The following is an 18,507-nucleotide window of genomic DNA, read 5'->3' as shown; positions in this document are numbered from 1 at the left end:
GCAAGGTAAACACAACCTACCTTCAGATAAATGACAGCGTCAGTTCCCACACCCTCCATGGAGTAGAGCTTCAGATCCCCCTGGAAGTACCTGGCATACAGTCTGGAGATGGGTAGACCATAGCCAAAACCAGCCTGGAGGAAGGACAAGAGAGGGATACAGACAGAGAGAGACAGAGAGAGAGAGAGAGAGACAGAGAGAGAGAGAGAGAGAGGGAGAGAAATTCACAAACTGTATACAAAATCAGCAAACACAGTCATAGTCATTTTATGGGTGAATGTCTCATCACGTTTCACATTAACTTAGAGAGATGGACCTTTACAGATCCCATGGGGGAAATGTACATACCAGTGGGACAGCTCCAGGCTCCAGGGTGGGTGTAGGGGCGGTGGAGTATGTGTAGTTGAACAGACGGTCTATCTTTCTAAGGGGAACGCCTCCTCCTCTATCACTGATCTGGACACAGAGAAAGAAACAAAAAAACAAAAATAACATCAAGCTGGACATCCCAATTAAAGTTTGTCTCAAAATGTCAGACTCTTTCATAGAACCTATCAAGGTCTGGGGTCCACTTGCTAAATTTAGCAAAATGGGACAAACACTAAATCGAGACTCTGCATGCAAAGTTCTGTAAATCCATTCTCCGCATCCAACGGAAAGCTCCAAATAATGTACGCTAATGATAATTCTCAATACACAAAAGTGGCCCAGACACACTCCATAAAGCCCTCACCTACTGTACAGAGAAACTCGAGACTAGAGAGATGCCTCCCTCTGTTCACTAACACAAGCAGACAGAGCCACCAAATAATAAGAACAAGAAAAAAAAAGAGCAAATTGGAATGCTTTTTGGCCCTAAAAAGAGAATACACAGTGGCAGAATACCCGAGTTCTATGATTAATCCAAAACTGAGAACTAGACTCTGTACAGACTCAGTTAGAACCATCCCAGCCAACCTGGCTCCCAGGGGAAGACAGACTGTGCACCTACTGCACACAAGATGAGGTGGGAACTGAACAGCACTTTCTAACTTCCTGCCAGCTGTACCAAGACATCAGAGACACATTACTTCCCACAGATTACAAACCCCCAAAGAGAGTTTGAAAACGTGACTAATAATGAAAAACTCCCATATCTGCCGAGTGAAGTACAGTATTGTGCAAACACAGCAGCAAGATTTGTTGTGACAGGAAAATTATGTTCAATGGAATACAACCACCATAGAGAACCATTTATAAAAAGCACCATTAAGACTATCAATCATGTGTAATCCTACCATACCCAAAATACTGGGACAAATTATGGGGGTTGACATTCCTTTTGAGCCAGCGTTCTTTATACTTGGTGAGATTCCGGGGGGAATAGTAACCAAGAACCAGACATATCTGCTTGGGGTGTTGCTGTTGATCGCAAAACAAATGATTACTGTGTCTTAGAGAAATGTAAAGCCACCGACTATCCAGCAATGGAGGGAGAGGCGACAAAGCATATATCTGATGGAAAGCATTACAGCTAGACTACATATGAGGACAGAGGATTTCAATGTCAGATGGACACCGGTAGTATTGCAGCTGCCCAGACTGATTGGGGATACGGTCCCCCTTAATGTCAATGGACAGGAGTTGATTGAACGGCCTGGTTGCCTGTCCTTCCTGCGCTATTGGCCGGAGTGTCCTGAAGGTCATGTATGGACGATGGTGCTGTTAGAATAATAATTGTGGTGATGCCCTTGTACGTTTTTATATGATGCCTGATGCTGTTGAATGTGTTATGCAATTTTTGTTTTTTTTTGTTTTGTGTAAGTCTGTATGTCCATATAATGTTATTACAGAATGTATGAAAATGGAAATAGCGCAAAAAAAACATCAATCCTCTATACAGAGCTGATCTCCATAGATACTGTGTATTACGTTATCCTTACTTACATGTATTTATGCATTTTGTTCTGTGTTTTTTCAACAAAAGCAAAAAGAAGATTTATTTTTTAAAGCTACATTTGAAAGTTTTTTGTTGTTGTTTTTACTCAAATATTTGATTGACTCAGCTCTGTTTACACATTTCTTTATAATTATGTTAATTGTACAAACATTTTTTCAGTTGTGATTGTTGTAAAATCTTTGTTTCCTATGCCAATAAACTGAGAGACCTGAAGCTCTCTAAAGCTGGATTTACACTTGGCTGCACGTCACGCACCAAAAATAGCCGATCTCACAACGCGCCGCAGGGTGACACAGTGTGAGCTTGTACATCTGCTATGTTCAGTGTATGACGTGACAAAACATATCAAGCCCCTCATTAAACACAGCAAGAACCCAGATAGTTATTTCTATCCCAGATAGAAATAACTATATATAACTATACGTGCCAGAGCCTCCCCCGGTCCCGGCAGAGTAGTTCCGGAGAAGCGGACTGAGGGGCCCTGTCTTTCCCTAAGAGGACTGACCGCGGGTAGCTACTGGGACGTAAGTCGGGGCTTGATCAACCCCGGCTGGGTCACCTGGGCGAGGGTGTATGTTGCGAGACCCGAAACACCCGTCGACCCCAGGCTACAACACTGATGATACATCCCAGGTCCCAGGTTGCTGTATTTAATCCTAACATGTTACCTGTCTGGAGAAACATCAGAAAGGCCACGAGTTTAAATCCAGCTAATTAACACTATAATCATGTGTGGAGGCATCGGCTCAGGAGGTAAGAGTTGCCGTCTTGGAACCAGAAGGTTCTCGGTTTGATGCCCAGCATGATGTCCTTGAGCAAGACACTGCTCGTTTTGACCAGGTTGGTTCCTTGCATGGTTGCCATGGTTCCTTGAATGGGTGAATGTGAAATATTTACTGTGCGTGTGTGTGTGTGTGTGTGTGTGTGTGTGTGTGTGTGTGTGTGTGTTCTTTACCTTTATGGAGAGGTCCTCATTACCCAGCGTCACCTTTGCCTTCACTGGTGGTAAGCCCTCCTTACTGTCTTCATGAAGCTCCACTGTGGCCCGCATTGAGTTCTACACACACACACACACACACACAAACACACACACACACACACACACACACACACACACACACACACACACACACACACACACACACACACACACACACACACACACACACACACACACACACACACACACACACACACACTCAGTTAATTAAGTTGACTCGAGGCAGTGGTCCTGATAGAATCAAGGTCATGTTACACTTTTAATTACATCTGTGGAGCGTCAGCCCAGTAAGACGAAAGAGATCCTACTTTTGGCTTACCTTGAAGAGCTCGAACAGCATGTGGAAGAGGTGAGAGGGTACGTACACCGACTGGATGGGCTTGTCGGGGGTCTTTGCTGGAACACACAGGACACATGAGGAGTGAGGACGTGACCTCAGTGTTGCCAGGTCTGCTTAATATAAGCAACGTTGGGCTCTTGACAGATTGAGGTTAGGAAAGGTTTACTTTCATTTTCATTCTACTCCAAGACTACTGTGTTTTTAACAGTTTGGCAAAGATGTTCTCGCTTTTAACACATTGAGTGCCAAAAACGGCCCGGACCGTTTTTCATAATCCTAACAAGGTGTGCCAAAAACGGTTATGGCCGGTTATTTTTTTATTTTTTTATTTTTTCAATTTTTTTTTTTTCCTTCACAGCACCAGGAGATATGATTTTACGAAGATTTAGACTCCAATCCACTTCCTTGTTAAGTTATGACTTCAAAAGCCTATATCTTGGCTCCTGTGTACTTTTTGTTTTTACAATGTATTTTCGACTATTTTCAACTGGCTCCAACTATGGAACGGATTACCGAATGTTTTTAATCTTTTTCCCCGGATTGTACGAGACCTCTATGTGTGTAATGAGGGTATCACCGTGAGGACGGTGATCGCTGAAAATGTTTTGTGACTACTTGAAAAAGGTCCAAAAATGGTTAAAAATCCAGGCACTGGAGGTACCCTGTTTTGAAAAAACCCTGGCACTCAATGTGTTAAAGTCTGTGTTTCAGGCATGGTCAGCTTTCCCATCAGTAGTTTCGTTTTGACACATAAAATAAAAATAAAAATGAACTTTCGTTTTCCCTCCTTGTGCGTGGAATGGATCAGTTCATAATATCCGTACACATTCCCCTCAGTGCAGTTTTGTTTTGAGACACTTTCATTTTCTAACTCTCCTTAATGGGGCATGAGGGGGTCAGGAGGTGTAGTAATGTACAGATGTGACATTCCAAAGTTTCAAAGAGCATGCCACTGGCACTTCAGTGGATAGTCCAAGCCTTGTCACGTAGAAAGGGGGGCGTTAGCCAGATGTGAAATGGTGCCAGGTGTGAATTGGCCTAATTTCACACCTAGCAAATCAGGCACGACAATTGGGGGGGGGGGGGTCATTCAGTGATGTTGCTAGGTTTTCAATGTAATGGGTCCTGGGATGCAAGGGTGGTCTTTTAGATGGGTCCCAGGGACATTTTATGGGTCCCCAATTACACGTCCCCCCCCCCCTATCGTTTTCTTTGATCTCCAATCTCCATATCTTCTATGCGTGTGTGACTGTGTACATTATATCCTGATGCAGTGGATCTCAACCTTTTCAGGCAGCGACCCCCCAAAATAATCATATTTTAACTGGGGACCCCCCACCCTGAGGAATTAGGAGTTGAGGCACTTAATTTAGTTTGATTCAGTTCCACAGATACATATTGTGAAAATAGCAGATCTAGATCAGTGCGACCCGTTCCTGCTTTTCAAGACCGATACCGATATATATACATATATTAAAAAATCATAAATATATTTTTTCAAATGTATATGATTCTGTAGTATTAGCACACCTTATGGTAAGAAATACTAGTAGTGGGCAACAGGTGGATTTAACATACCTTTGACCAATAGAATACATTTAATCATAGAACCTTTTAATCATTATTATTATTTTATTTTGTATTATTTATGAATGTAGAATTTATTTTTACTATTTATTGTGTAGACTGAAAACACTGGCTTACAGTGGAAGTATTGGCAAATAAAGAAATAGGAATTCAAGAAATAATGAAGACAAATACTGACAATGCCTATGAACATTGGCTTGCAGTTATTGCACATAGTCAACATGCAATAATACTATTAGGCTTGTCATTGAGAAAGGAAAATAAAGTTGTCTTTTTGAGGAGAAGTGGAACCTTATAAGTCACTTTAAGTTTAGCATGAGGGAGAGGGTCTACCCTCTTCAGGGAATTAATTGTTATGATATCTCTAAGCTACAGAAAACATCCAGTTGCCTATTAAACATACACAAGACACAGACGATAGACAACCGGTTACTTACAGCTGCCATTAATTAGTGCTTTTGTTTGCCTTTGTGGTCAAATCAGGGTCAAATGCATAGGATCAACGAGCCATCGTTAACCTGCTAATGTTACACAGCTGATTGGCAACATGCGTTAATCCACCATCACTCTGATCTCCAAGCAAGTGGGAGAACACTCTAAAATCGGGGATTTTACTTTGGCTGGTCAATTTAAGATGACAACAGCAACAAAGATTAGTAGTAGACCTGTATGTATGATGATCAGTTATTATTCCAGACAGTGGTCTATCCAAGACGTTTTAACACGTTTAAGAGCAGGTCCTCATGCCGTCTCTCTCTCTCTCTCTCTCTCTCTGGGTGTGTAGCGTAGACTAACAGCGAGGGGCTGTGCTGCTGATTCTGCCACACAACGCTGTTTAACCGAGTTATACTTCTCCAGTACAACGGTGTCTAACCGGAGAGTTATACTTCTCCACCAACGGTGCCTAACCGAGAGAGTCCATGTAGATCACAGCTGACAAATATTATATATTATCGGAGCTAATCGGAGCTGCGTCCCATGGACGCACTAGAGTTGTCATGAATGCGTCCTTTCGCAATATGGTGCGTCAGCGACGCAGGACGCAGGCCTACGAGCATCTCTGGTCATTGGTGGTTTGCATTGTGCACAGGTTCCATTGTTAAAATATCTGGTGCATGACTTCAGTGTATAGCCTGTGTATAGCCAAACCACAGACAAACTAAGCTACAAGCTTATCCACTGCCTCTGCTGAACATTCATTCAGCTGTTGATATCCTTTAAAGGCATACCTCTCAAACAGAATGACTTCAAACGATGAACATTCATCTTGATTTTAAAACTGTATATGTTGACATGTGTGACTAGTAGTAATCATGGGGGAGGGTGGTTGAATCGGACCGTTCTTGTACATAAAATCCTGCAGGCCCCCCTGTACATGCAGAGGCCCCCTCCCCTCCCACCCTTCCAACACTCATACAGACACACCCGCCCACGTACATGTATTAACTCACTCAAACACTTTGAAGATAATGAGACACATTCTCAACATTGTAATCACAGCAGGACTAAATTGAGACTCTCTTTCTGGCACCACTAGCTTAAAATAGAATGTGTAACAGAACACAAGTAGAAGCAGTTTCAACACTATGAAACAAACACCAAGCCATGGGTAAATGAATAGATTGAATGGACGGATGGATGATTAGAAGATAGTTGGGTTAAAGCGACAAGTCTTATGTCTGGTGTGTAATTAAGTCTACCGCCTGAATGTATGTTCTGCGATGTCTTATTGTACTAATGAGTGCTGTTATGTCCATGTGCTTTGCCGGTAAACCTGGGTTAAGTGTTAATCTATTTTGATACTGGGTTAGTCATTGCACCAAATCCCTCCCATGCCCCCCTCCCACCAACACCACCAATACAATAGTAGGAGGAACACTGTTAATAATATTATCTTGATGATCAGATGATACAAAAATACAACAAAAGAGTGAAGCTCTCTTACTGTTGAATTCCTCGATCTTGAGGTCAGGAGAAGCCATGTAGTACTTCTCGCATAGCATCTTGGCTGTGTCATAGGCATCTGAGAGACAAAGCACAGACAGAAGTTAATGCAATTCTAAGCCAAATATGACTGGTCTATTCAGATTTCTGTTACTTTACCGCGGTAGTGACTACAGTGTTCCCTGGCTCACAGTAGTTGGCAAGACAATCCAACATACAAAACACTGTCTGGAACTCTGTTTAAAAGCATGGAAACATGCTATTTTACCACAGATTACCCTTGATATGGTTCAGTGTAGAGTATGAGAAGTGTCACATAAAGCGTAAATGGGCTGGACCTGTTTTATAACTGTGCTATGCAAATATTTAGTTCAGCAATGCAAAATAAATGGACCACAAGATAATACATACACAGGAAAACATACACATAAATGAGGAAAGTTCTTTCAAATCTTACCTCCGACTACATCAGCCACGTGACAGGTGGGGTCAATGCTGCCAATGTGTTTGGGATGAGCTGGGTTGGTGTCATTGCCAAACAGGAGAGCTACACAGAAACACAGGGCATAGAAACATTTTGAAATTCAGTACATTTCACTGGATTTTATTTCAAATATTGAATCCATTACCAAATCTACTTATCGATTCCAAATCCTTTCAATCCTTTGACTGAGATGTTGACATGAACATGATGTGGAGGTAATATTAATGCTACTTTTAGTTATCATCTGTTAATGGTCAACTAAATAAAGTGCTGCCTGTGTTTTACTTGACCGTAGCATGAACTGGCTGCACTGACATCAGCATGTTAAAGGAGGGATACTCTCAACTTCAAAATGCCACACTCCTACAGTACACACTGGCAACATACTGTACAGTATTTGCACTGTAAACATGACGCTAGTACTGACACCCTGACGCTGCGTTCACACTAGCAGAGACAAAGCGATACGCTACAACAAGTACATTTCAGTGGAAGCCAGCGACATGAAGATACAAACTGACACACTACAAAAAAAATAGTTGAGATGGCTTAAACTTATTTTCAGCACTCCCGTGACGCAGTAAAGCGTCAATCAATCGTGTGTTTTTGTTTCACTATGTCCACTCCCCTTCTCTCTCCTCCCAAATTCCTGCTTGTAAGAGGGAAAAACTCATTCTTGACGTCAGCCAGTTCCCTGTTCTTTTCAAACGTTTATATTGTTGTCCGTCGTCGCTCCCACACACGCTTGTTGGCGTCACCGAGCGTGTTAAGCAACACTTCAACGCCGACTCTGCAACAGTGTAGCCAATAGTGATGCGTGGGTTGACCTGTAACCCGCGGGTCAACCCGCGGCGTGGGTGGGTCGAGTCAGAATTTCAGAGGCAAATATGCGGGCTGCGGGTGAGCGGGTCAGCCGCTCTCACACGCAAAAAATAAATAAAAAATCACATGCTCTTGTTTTGTCTTTATTCCTAATAAGAATAAGAATAATAACAATAAAACAGTTTGAATACACTTGGGGATTATTTTCTAACCATGATTTTACAGAATTATAGGTACGACCCGCGGGGCGGGTTGAGCCATAGATTTATATATGGGTTCGCGGGGCGGGTTGAGGCAGGTTGGGTTCCGTGGCGGGGCGGGGCGGGGCGGGTCATGAAAAAACTAGACCCGCGCATCACTGGTAGCCAACCACGCACGATTGTTTTGTAGCTTTTGTCGCTGCTAGTGTGAAGGCAGCATTAGTAGACCTTGACGCAAATATTGCATTAAGCCATCAGTTAGTTGGTTTTAGGGAGCTGATGCTCTCTAAAGTCAAGATGAGACTGTTGATTAAACAAACAGGAGACAGGGCACACGCATATTACATCATCACTTGCGGGTGGGTTTTGTGGAACAGCGATGGGGACAAAAAGATTTGACAAGAGGATTTGTTTGACTCAAAGCTTAACAAATCTGTTCAAATATAACCGGCTGTGCTTGTTGATGAGCTAGAACTCAACCCTACAGCATATCGTTGCTGTCGGGTGGTAAACTTGTATGTAAGAACCTGTGTTCCAATGGATCCAATGTAATACAAAGAATAAAAGAATAAAAATAAGCAAATCTACAAGCTCGCCACATGGTGAGGTGAGCTTGTAGATCAGCTATTTTCACACTCTTGTACGATGAAGTAGGGCATTCATTTATAAAAACATAAAAAGTGCATGAGTGTTTATGTTGAACTATGGAGTTTCTGCCCGACACCAACAATATGTGACACTCACTATGCTGGTTGATGAGCTTCAAAATCCATGGAAAAATGCATTCTACTATGCTGCCACCAAAACGTGGAATGACCTACCAAAACCCAATAAAGAACACCTTGGTAGTGGCATCCACTGCCCCCCGCCCCCACCCCTCCTTTCTCTGTAAATACACCTTTTGACGCTACACTGAATTTCCTCCAATATGTATTGTATTGTGTATGTATTACTGCTAAAATGCGTACAATGGACCAGTGGAAACAAGCCCACTGGGGCTTACATGTACTGTTGACAAACATGTTAATAAAGCGGTCAATCAATCAATCAATCAATCACAACATGTGATAATGTGACACTCACTGTGCTGGTTGATGAGCATGCGGAAAGAGATGCGGTTGGTGTAGAAGCGGTCCAGGAAGTACTGTATGTTGCTGCTGATGAAGGGATCAAAACCGAACTTCTCCTTGTACTCTATCACCCCTTGAGCCATGGTGGGAACCACGTCGTTATTGCGGTTGCGGACCTCTATCAACAGCTCCAGGAAACTGGAATTAGTGGATGAAGGGATGGATGACAGAAAAGATGGATGGAGGGAAAAAAGTAGGTAATGAGTTAAATAAAAACACGACATAAGGCGGATCATGTCACTATTGACCACAGATCAGACAGATATCTAGGGTATGACTAGTCTGTCATATTAAGGCAGGGGTGGGCAACTTTGACGATGGAGAGGGCCACTATATTTCTGCACTCACTCCAGAGGGCCACACTTTTTAATAAAAGTCATTAAGCTACTAATATAGACTGAAGTAATTAAAGCGGGTCATGTTTGCATGTTTGGCATTGTAACAAACAACTGAAATCAATAATATATCAGTATTCCGATATTAACCTGCGGGCCGCATTAAGTGAAGGCAGGGGCCGCATGTGGCCCCTGGGCCTCCAGTTGCCCATGTATGTATTAAGGGAATGGGCAAAGTAATTGTTTTGTCACATAATCACAGATTGGCCGAGCTTTGAGTCACGTTTGTGCCGCTGCACCAATATAAGTGGTGGCCTTTCCTTTATCAACAGGGTGCAGGCAAAGAATATGACAACGTTTCAATGTTAATACATTTTTAGCGGCGCTAGCCGCTCTATACCTTTAGGTATAGAGCGGATATTAGCCCTCTATACCTGGCTTTTGCGTCAACGTTCTGATTGGTCAGGCTCGCCAAGGTTCTGATTGGTCAGGTCCGTCAACGTTCTGATTGGTCAGGCTCGCCAAGGTTCTGATTGGTCAGGTCCGTCAACGTTCTGATTGGTCAGGCCCGTCGAGGTTCTGATTGGTCAGACACGTCAACGCTCTGATTGGTCAGACACGTCAACGCTCTGATTGGTCAGACACGTCAACAAAGTGATTGGTCAAGCTTCACGTGACACGTGGCTATAAACACATTATAAACACATATCGATGACAAAATATATCAAAGGCGCCGCTACCTTCACACAGGTGTGATTTTTGTATTAACATTGACATCGAAAACATCATATTTCTTTGCCTGCACCCTGTTAATAACAGAAAGGCTTCAATAAGTTTGCTCCAGTGCCTTCTTTCTTCATGCCTTACTAAGTCCTGCCCCTGAGGTACACCGGACCAGGCTGAACTTAGCTTGAGGTGCGCTGGACCTCCTATTGTTCCTTTCCAATATGACTTTTCATAACTTTTCCAGGACTTGGACATTGTTGCATTCTCAGATTTATAGGTCATGACCATAAGAATGCTGCCTCTAGTCACTGATAGTAAGGGGCACAGCCTCTATCTATCTGCCATAAAGGACTGTCTGTAACCAGGCCATTGTTATGGTATAAATATACACTGTTAACTGTCCCGTCAGCTTAGACTAGGACTTTGTTTATTACAGGGATTGGCAACTTCAGTGAGACAAGGCGAGTGTGCAATGGCTAGATGATTAACACACCTATTTAGAGCTGTACCTACTACCTACGACACATTGTACAGTATGTTTGACCCACCTACTAGTACTTTGTTGAATATTACCTTCTGTTACATACAATTATGCCACAGCGGATAATAACACTCAAGTGTTGCCTAGTGCTCTGCAGTTAAAGGACAACTTGGATGATTTTTAACCTGAATCATGTGAATAATAGCCAACACTTCACAATGTGTGTGTGTGTGTGTGTGTGTGTGTGTGTGTGTGTGTGTGTGTGTGTGTGTGTGTGTGTGTGTGTGTGTGTGTGTGTGTGTGTGTGTGTGTGTGTGAGAGAGAGCGAGAGAGAGAGAGATCATGTTTTTTTTTAACGATGGAAAAACTGGACAAAACACAGGTTAAATGTGTGGCTACAAGTTGCTTCTCTATTCAGTACATCACTCACTCATTCAAAACATGAGGGTCCTCTGGTTTTCTGTTCTCGTAACCCAGCAGCTCCACAAAGCTTTGCATGTACCTGGAAAAAAACAGTCAAAGTGAAACTCACATTCCATAAAACACTGTTCTCTCTCTATGCACTCAGCCACCCCTAGGGAAGCCCCCACCACCACTATTTGGATCTGCACAAGCTCATACTGTACGTAATAGATCCAAACACTGATCAGAAGAAGGTTACATTATGGTCAAACCAGATACAACTGGATGCATATGCTTATTAACACATTGATGTATAGGCCTATACACACACACACACACACACACATACACACACACACACACACACAACCACACACACAAGCATCCACCTTATCGGCTTACTGTCGGGGGCCTAGCATCATGTACAGTATTAAGTGTATTTCTGGACGGGGTCTCTCACCATTTCTGGACCAGTCTGATGGAGGGCTGACTCAGGAGGTTATCGGGTAGCAGGTTCACCTCTCTCATGGTGTTGGCCAAGCGCACGGGCAGCTCCTTGCGCAGGAACATGTATGACGTCTTCTCACACGCATTTTCCCTGCCTGAGAGACACCCAAAAATCTATAAAAGCCTTATGGGAAAGAGGCACTTTAGTTTTTATACATTGGTGTATTACTGTAGATTTCTGCATTCTAACTAGGGCTGTGCAATACATCAATATTGTGATATGAGACTAGATATCAAATGGGATGTTGTAATAATAAATTATCGTCATATGACATAAGCATTGTCTTTTCCTGGTTTTGAAGGCTGCATTGCAGTAAAGCGATTTCATTTCAAGAAATCACATGACTGTCTTAGCTGTTAATGTTTTCATACAACTATCAATGAATTGTACTTGCAAGTTCATTTGAGGTCGTTAATATGAACTCTGTGTGAAATATCCAGTAAGTGGCTCTAAAATAGGAACTAATATTTCTTCTAGTAGTGTACACTTTGGAGAATGATGAGAAACAGTGCGTGTGCATGGAATAAGCTGTTCACAGGCCCTACAAAAACAGCCTTTTCGGACTGTGTGCATATCCAGTACAAATATCCTCAAACCTGTTAATAAACATTGTTAAAGGGCTATTTGTGTTATCTCTTTTATTATACAAAGATGCAGAATGGCATAATGATCATCATTACACTGTTCTAATCTTTGCCTTCACCCAACTTAGTTATCATACAGGCATTATTATCGCGTAAATATTATGGGAAAGCACAATAGTCATCCCTACAATATCATCTCAATTTCAATATTATGGTATTTGGTGAAAAACTGTGATATTTGATTTTGTCCACATCGCCTAGCCCTAATTCCAACTGGGTTTATATTAAAGAAATGCTGAACGCCCCACTGCAGACGTGACTCAGCACAATTTCTAACTTCCCAACAGCGCATTCTTTAATTGCACTAGTGTGGTTTCCCTACGTAGTGATAGTACGAGGCCAAAAATCTTGCATTTGTGCAAGCCTAGCGTAAACACGATACACAGCTTATTGAATTCCTGCAGAGGAACAATGCCTCAAACAGTGTTGCTCTCTCATTGCAGACTATCAGGTTGTACCCGACACAAAAATGACGGTCAAGTCTCATAGTGACTCTCCCAACTACAAGACTTTTGTTTGGTTGCTTTTTAACCCCTTTTCTCCCCAATTTTAGTAAGTCGTTATGCCAATTAATTCCTCCCCGCACACGTGTGCGTTGTCACTGCTGTTGTGTCCTACTGACTCACCTGCCAGTGAGGAACCCCCACCGGGAGGATGTAGAGCTTCCCTCCCCCATACACGGACAAGACTATTATATATTGCACAACACACATTTACTGAGCTCAGTGTGAAAGTGCTGATACAAGTGAAAAAGCATGGCACCACACACAGTGTGAGCGTAGTCATGAGTGTGACTTAAGAATTATGCTAAAGGGATAGTTCACCCAAAAAAAAACTTTTTTAGCGGCGCTAGCCGCTCTATACCTTTAGGTATAGAGCGGATATTAGCCCTCTATGCCTGGCTTTTGCGTCAACGTTCTGATTGGTCAGGTGCGCCAACGTTCTGATTGGTCAGGTGCGTCAACGTTCTGATTGGTCAGGTGCGTCAACGTTCTGATTGGTCAGGTGCGCCAAAGTTGTGATTGGTCACTATTCATGACATCACTATGATGTCATGAATATAGAATTCGATGTCTATATAAACGATGACAATGACTTCATCTTATTATTCATTTGGCTAAAGTCTCCGTCTAGGTAAGTTATTTAAAGTTAATATGACGAATAGAAAGAGAAAGATACAAGAACAGATGAAGGGTGAATGTATAGAAAGTCTGAGTTCGGGACCCAGTCATCCGTTATGACAGAATGGTTTGATAGAGACGATCGAGAATCCAAGAGTCCGTTAAGGTTCTGATTGGTCAGGCCCGTCAAGGTTCTGATTGGTCAGGCCCGTCAAGGTTCTGATTGGTCAGGCCCGTCAAGGTTGTGATTTGTCAGGCAAGGGGACTATTCATGACATCACTATGATGTCAAGGTTTATTTTTTATTTCCTCATGTTTTTTTTTGTATATATTTTTATTTGGCTAAAGTCTCCTTCTAGGTAAGTTATTTAAAGTTAGATCCTCAATTTAACTTTATCTGTCGTCGACGCTCTGATTGGTCAGACCCGTCAACAAAGTGATTGGTCAAGCTTCACATGACACATGGCTATAAACACATTATAAACACATATCGATGACATAATGTATTCAAAGGCGCCGCTACCTTCACACAGGGTGTGATTTTTTCTAATGATAAGTCACCCCATGGAGACTTGAATTTGTGGATAATTTTTTGTTTTTGTCGCATTCCAAAGACAATCATTTCATGCCCAGCGGAGCGGTAGGCAGCAGTTCCGGTAGGAGACACAAAGGAGACTCTATGTGTCTCCACCCGGAACAGTTGCCGGTCATCAAATTATTGGATTAGGAATGCGACAAAAACAAAAAAAATATCCATGAATTCAAGTCTCCATGGGGTGACTAATCGATAGGAAAAACGTCATTTTGGGGGTGAACTATCCCTTTAAAGGAGAATTCCGGTCATTTTAAGTGTTATGTTTGATGTGTGTCAAATCACTTACCAACGTAGAAATGAAAATCGCGTTACTCGACAGATCCCCCTGTCAACCCCCACCGTTGGCATGATACTCCTATCGTGGATAGCCCAAATTCGCCTATTTTAACAAATGCAAAGTCTGTTTTTTTGCTTCTAGTACTCATTGTTGAGGGGATCTGTCGAGTAACGCGATTTTCATTTCTACGTTGGTAAGTGATTTGACACACATCAAACATAACACTTAAAATGACCGGAATTCTCCTTTAAGATATGATCAGGACAAGGGCTTTACCTCACTATAGCTTAGGGCCCCTAAGGTCGTTGACCCTCATAAGCCTTAGGGATATGAATGTAGGATCTGGCACTAAGAGAATAAGTCAGAGGGTAAATCATGCCTGCTATATGAAAAGCACTCAGACTTTGGAACAGTTAACATTTTTGTGAATCAACTAGAAGTATGAAGAAGACGACGACGACCAAAATAGTGAGTAGTGACTCGTGGTCTGGCAGACCTCGCCTGGAAACCAGACTATTCTGCCAGCCAGGGCGAATGGCAGACCACCAGCACGGTGTGTGACGATCATCTTTTAATGTGTTCTTGGGACACAGCCACATAGTCATGCTTCTCTCCTGGCAGGAATGGATAGGGCCACATGGGGGCCCTGTCCATAACCTGTTGTTAGTTACTTCCTGTACCATTACAGCAGTGGTTCTCAATACTTTTTCATGTCAAGGACCCCTAAATTGACACTTATAAGCCCGCGGACCCTCATTTGAAAAGTTATGCCAAGGACCCCCATAAGAGAAGATTTTTTACGGCTCTAGCAGTGATTCTCAACCATTTTAATTTCAAGGACCCCCAGTTTGACATGTATTAGGCTACGGACCCCCATTTAATGGCATTTCTATGCCTGGGACCTCAATTTATATTGTAAAATCAATTGTTGTAAAATATTATATTGTAAAATCAACTCTGAGAGTGTACAAATGGAACCAAATGGACCCGTTAGGGTCCATTTGGTTCCATTTGTACACTCTCAGAGTTACAGACCCATAAGGGTCCATTTGGTTCCTATCCATCATTTAGCTGGGGACCCCCTGGAACCCCCTCAAGTACCCCTGGGGGTCCCCGTACCCCACTTTGAGAACCAATGCATTACAGTATGTATATCTTGACCACCACAGCTGTGAACTTTAGTCCACAGATCAAGTTTTAATCTCAGCTTGTCATGCTTTTAATCACGGGCGGATTAATCAAAGCCAAGAAGTTGACGACACCACCACCAGAAGTGACAATACTGTCACGTGCATTTTTTATCACGTTGTTTTGAGCCTCCCAGAATTTGTGACTGAGAGCCATTAATGAATAAATATTCTGTATTCTGTTCTTGCTATAGTTTAACACAGGCTTGTGACTGTGCTGTGTGTAGTTGCCTAGAGCAGTGGTTCTCAAAGTGGGGTCTGGGGCACCCCCAGGGGTCCTTGGGGGGGTTTCCAGGGGGTCCCCAGCAAAATAAGAATATAGCTTATAATATAGCTTATAAGTTTACGATAACCACTTTAACCCTAACGATGTGATACGTTGCAATCTTGTAGATCTGTTATTTAAAAAACAAATCTTGAAAATGTTTGACAATTTTTTTTAAATGTTTGAAACGTTTTAACAACACAAATCCTATGGGGTTCCGCGTCACAAAATATTTTCCGATGGGGGTCCATCCATGGCCAAATACATTAATTTGGGGGTCCGAGTTGACAAGTTGCCAAGAACCAGTGGCCCAGACTCAGATCATGTGGAAGTTGATGTAAAGCAGCATTGTTCTGCATGACCTGTCTGTCACGACTGGGTTTTGTGTAAACACCCAATTCAAACACCCCGTGTCATATCACAACAGAGTATATAAGGTTTCACGGCGACATGTCGTGTGGTCCACTAACATCTATTTATATCCAAACACAGTGACATTTCAAATTCACATTAATAGGCTGCCTGGACTCGACTGGCTGCCACGATTCCAGGACACAAAATGAATAAAATGCCAAACCAAAAGGCAATGGTGTAAAGTATCTAAGTACATTTACTCAAGTACTGTACAATTACAAGTACGATTTTGTATGTTTACTTTACTGGAGTATTTCCAATTTTCAATACTTTTACTTCTACTCCACTACATCTCAGAGGCAAATATTGTGCTTTTACTCCACTACAATTATTTGATTGTTTATTTGTATTTTATTGTGGTAGGCCTATTGATACTTTTACTTAAAGTAAAACATCTGAGTATTTCTTCCACCACTGCTAAAAGGGGCCCCTATAATTCTATTGTTGATGAAGAAGTTCTTTCTAATCTATAGAGGAAGGACACAGAGATGACATAATGAGGGTTACAGAGAACATGACAAACATCACTCTCCACAGTCTCTCCACAATCTCTCCACAGTCTCTCCAGTCTCTACACAGTCTCTCCAGTCTCTACCGTCTCTCAGCAGCCTCTACAGTCTATCCACAGTCTCTCCAGTCTCTACACAGTCTCTCCACAGTCTCTACACCATCTCCCCAGTCTCTCCCCAGTCTCTACAGTCTCTCCACAGTCTCTACACTGTCTCTCCACAGTCTCTACAAGTCTCTCCAGTCTCTACACCGTCTCTCCACAGTCTCTACACCGTCTCTACACCATCTCTACACCATCTCTCTTAAGTCTCTACAAGTCTCTCCACAGTCTCTCCACAGTCTCTACACCGTCTCTACACCATCTCTCTTAAGTCTCTACACGTCTCTCCACAGTCTCTCCACACTCTCTACACCGTCTCTACACCATCTCTCTTAAGTCTCTACAAGTCTCTCCACAGTCTCTCCACCGTCTCTACACAGTATCTCCATAGTCTCTAAACAGTCTCTACAGTCTCTACACAGTCTCTACACCATCTCTCTCTACAGTCTTTCCACAGTCTCTACACAGTTTCTCCACAGTCTCTAAACAGTCTCTACAGTCTCTACACAGTCTCTACACCATCTCTCTCTACAGTCTTTCCACAGTCTCTACACCGTCTCTACAAAGTCTGTCCAGTCTCTACACCGTCTCTCCACAGTCTCTACACTGTCTCTCCACAGTCTCTACACCATCTCTACAGTCTCTCCACAGTCTCTACACCATCTCTACACCGTCTCTACACCATCTCTACAGTCTCTCCACAGTCTCTACACCATCTCTACACCGTCTCTCCACAGTCTCTACACAGTGTATCCACACAGTCTCTCCACAGTCTCTACACACCATCTCTACACAGTCTCTACACAGTCTCTCCACAGTCTCTACACACCATCTCTACACAGTCTCTACACCATCTCTCCACAGTCTCTACACCATCTCTACAGTCTCTACACCGTCTCTACACAGTGTCTCCACAGTCTCTACACAATCTCTACACAGTCTCTACACCATCTCTACACAGTCTCTACACCATCTCTACACAGTCTCTAGACCATCTCTACACAGTCTCTCCACAGTCTCTGTCTACAGTCTCAACACAATCTCTCTAATCGGACACAGAGAGACGACATAATGAGGGTTACAGAACATGAGCGTCTCCAGTCTCCTCCTTCTAATTTATACTCACCAAAATCCAAAAACTGCTTGATGGAGAGCGGAGAGGGCGAGAACCTGGAGTAATACTCGATCTTTGGGTGTTGGGAGTTCTTCAGCAGAGACAGGAAGATCCTCATGGTGATGATGATGATGATGATGATGATGTTGTACACACACTGAGTACGTTAGGGAATCCAATGAAAAACAACACAACGCGAGCTCCTCATTCAATAATAACACACTTTGACAGCGTGACAGCCGTTATCCTTTGTCCGCGGTCCACATTTGACAGCATGCAGCGACCTATGGAAACTATTAATGTACATTCATGAGAGTTAAATGATCTAATGTGTTGGTTAGATGTTGGAACAGGAACATTGCTGCACGCTCACAGCAGCACG

The 18,507-nt window shown here is 42.7% G+C and overlaps 1 protein-coding gene across 2 annotated transcripts in view; it reads right to left on the bottom strand.

The window, feature by feature from the left end:
- LOC311038461 (pyruvate dehydrogenase (acetyl-transferring) kinase isozyme 3, mitochondrial-like) overlaps window positions 1–18,507 on the bottom strand; it is a 22,614-nt gene extending 4,107 nt beyond the window's left edge. For both annotated transcript variants that reach the window (XM_084047995.1, XM_084047996.1), the window contains exons 1-10: window positions 18,138–18,507; window positions 11,851–11,992; window positions 11,419–11,490; window positions 9,400–9,584; window positions 7,268–7,357; window positions 6,812–6,889; window positions 3,259–3,335; window positions 2,895–2,996; window positions 349–456; window positions 21–134 (exon numbers count right to left, since the gene is read on the bottom strand). In XM_084047995.1, the coding sequence (XP_083904121.1) occupies window positions 21–134; window positions 349–456; window positions 2,895–2,996; window positions 3,259–3,335; window positions 6,812–6,889; window positions 7,268–7,357; window positions 9,400–9,584; window positions 11,419–11,490; window positions 11,851–11,992; window positions 18,138–18,243 (1,074 nt within the window). In that variant the 5' untranslated portion in view covers window positions 18,244–18,507. The remainder of the gene's footprint in view (window positions 1–20; window positions 135–348; window positions 457–2,894; window positions 2,997–3,258; window positions 3,336–6,811; window positions 6,890–7,267; window positions 7,358–9,399; window positions 9,585–11,418; window positions 11,491–11,850; window positions 11,993–18,137) is intronic.

Source organism: Gymnoscopelus microlampas (assembly GCF_963454915.1).
Source record: "Gymnoscopelus microlampas genome assembly, chromosome: 22".
NCBI lineage: Eukaryota > Metazoa > Chordata > Actinopteri > Myctophiformes > Myctophidae > Gymnoscopelus > Gymnoscopelus microlampas.
The sequence above is the reverse complement of the archived record's forward strand: the minus strand, read 5'-3'. Positions and strand labels throughout refer to the sequence as shown.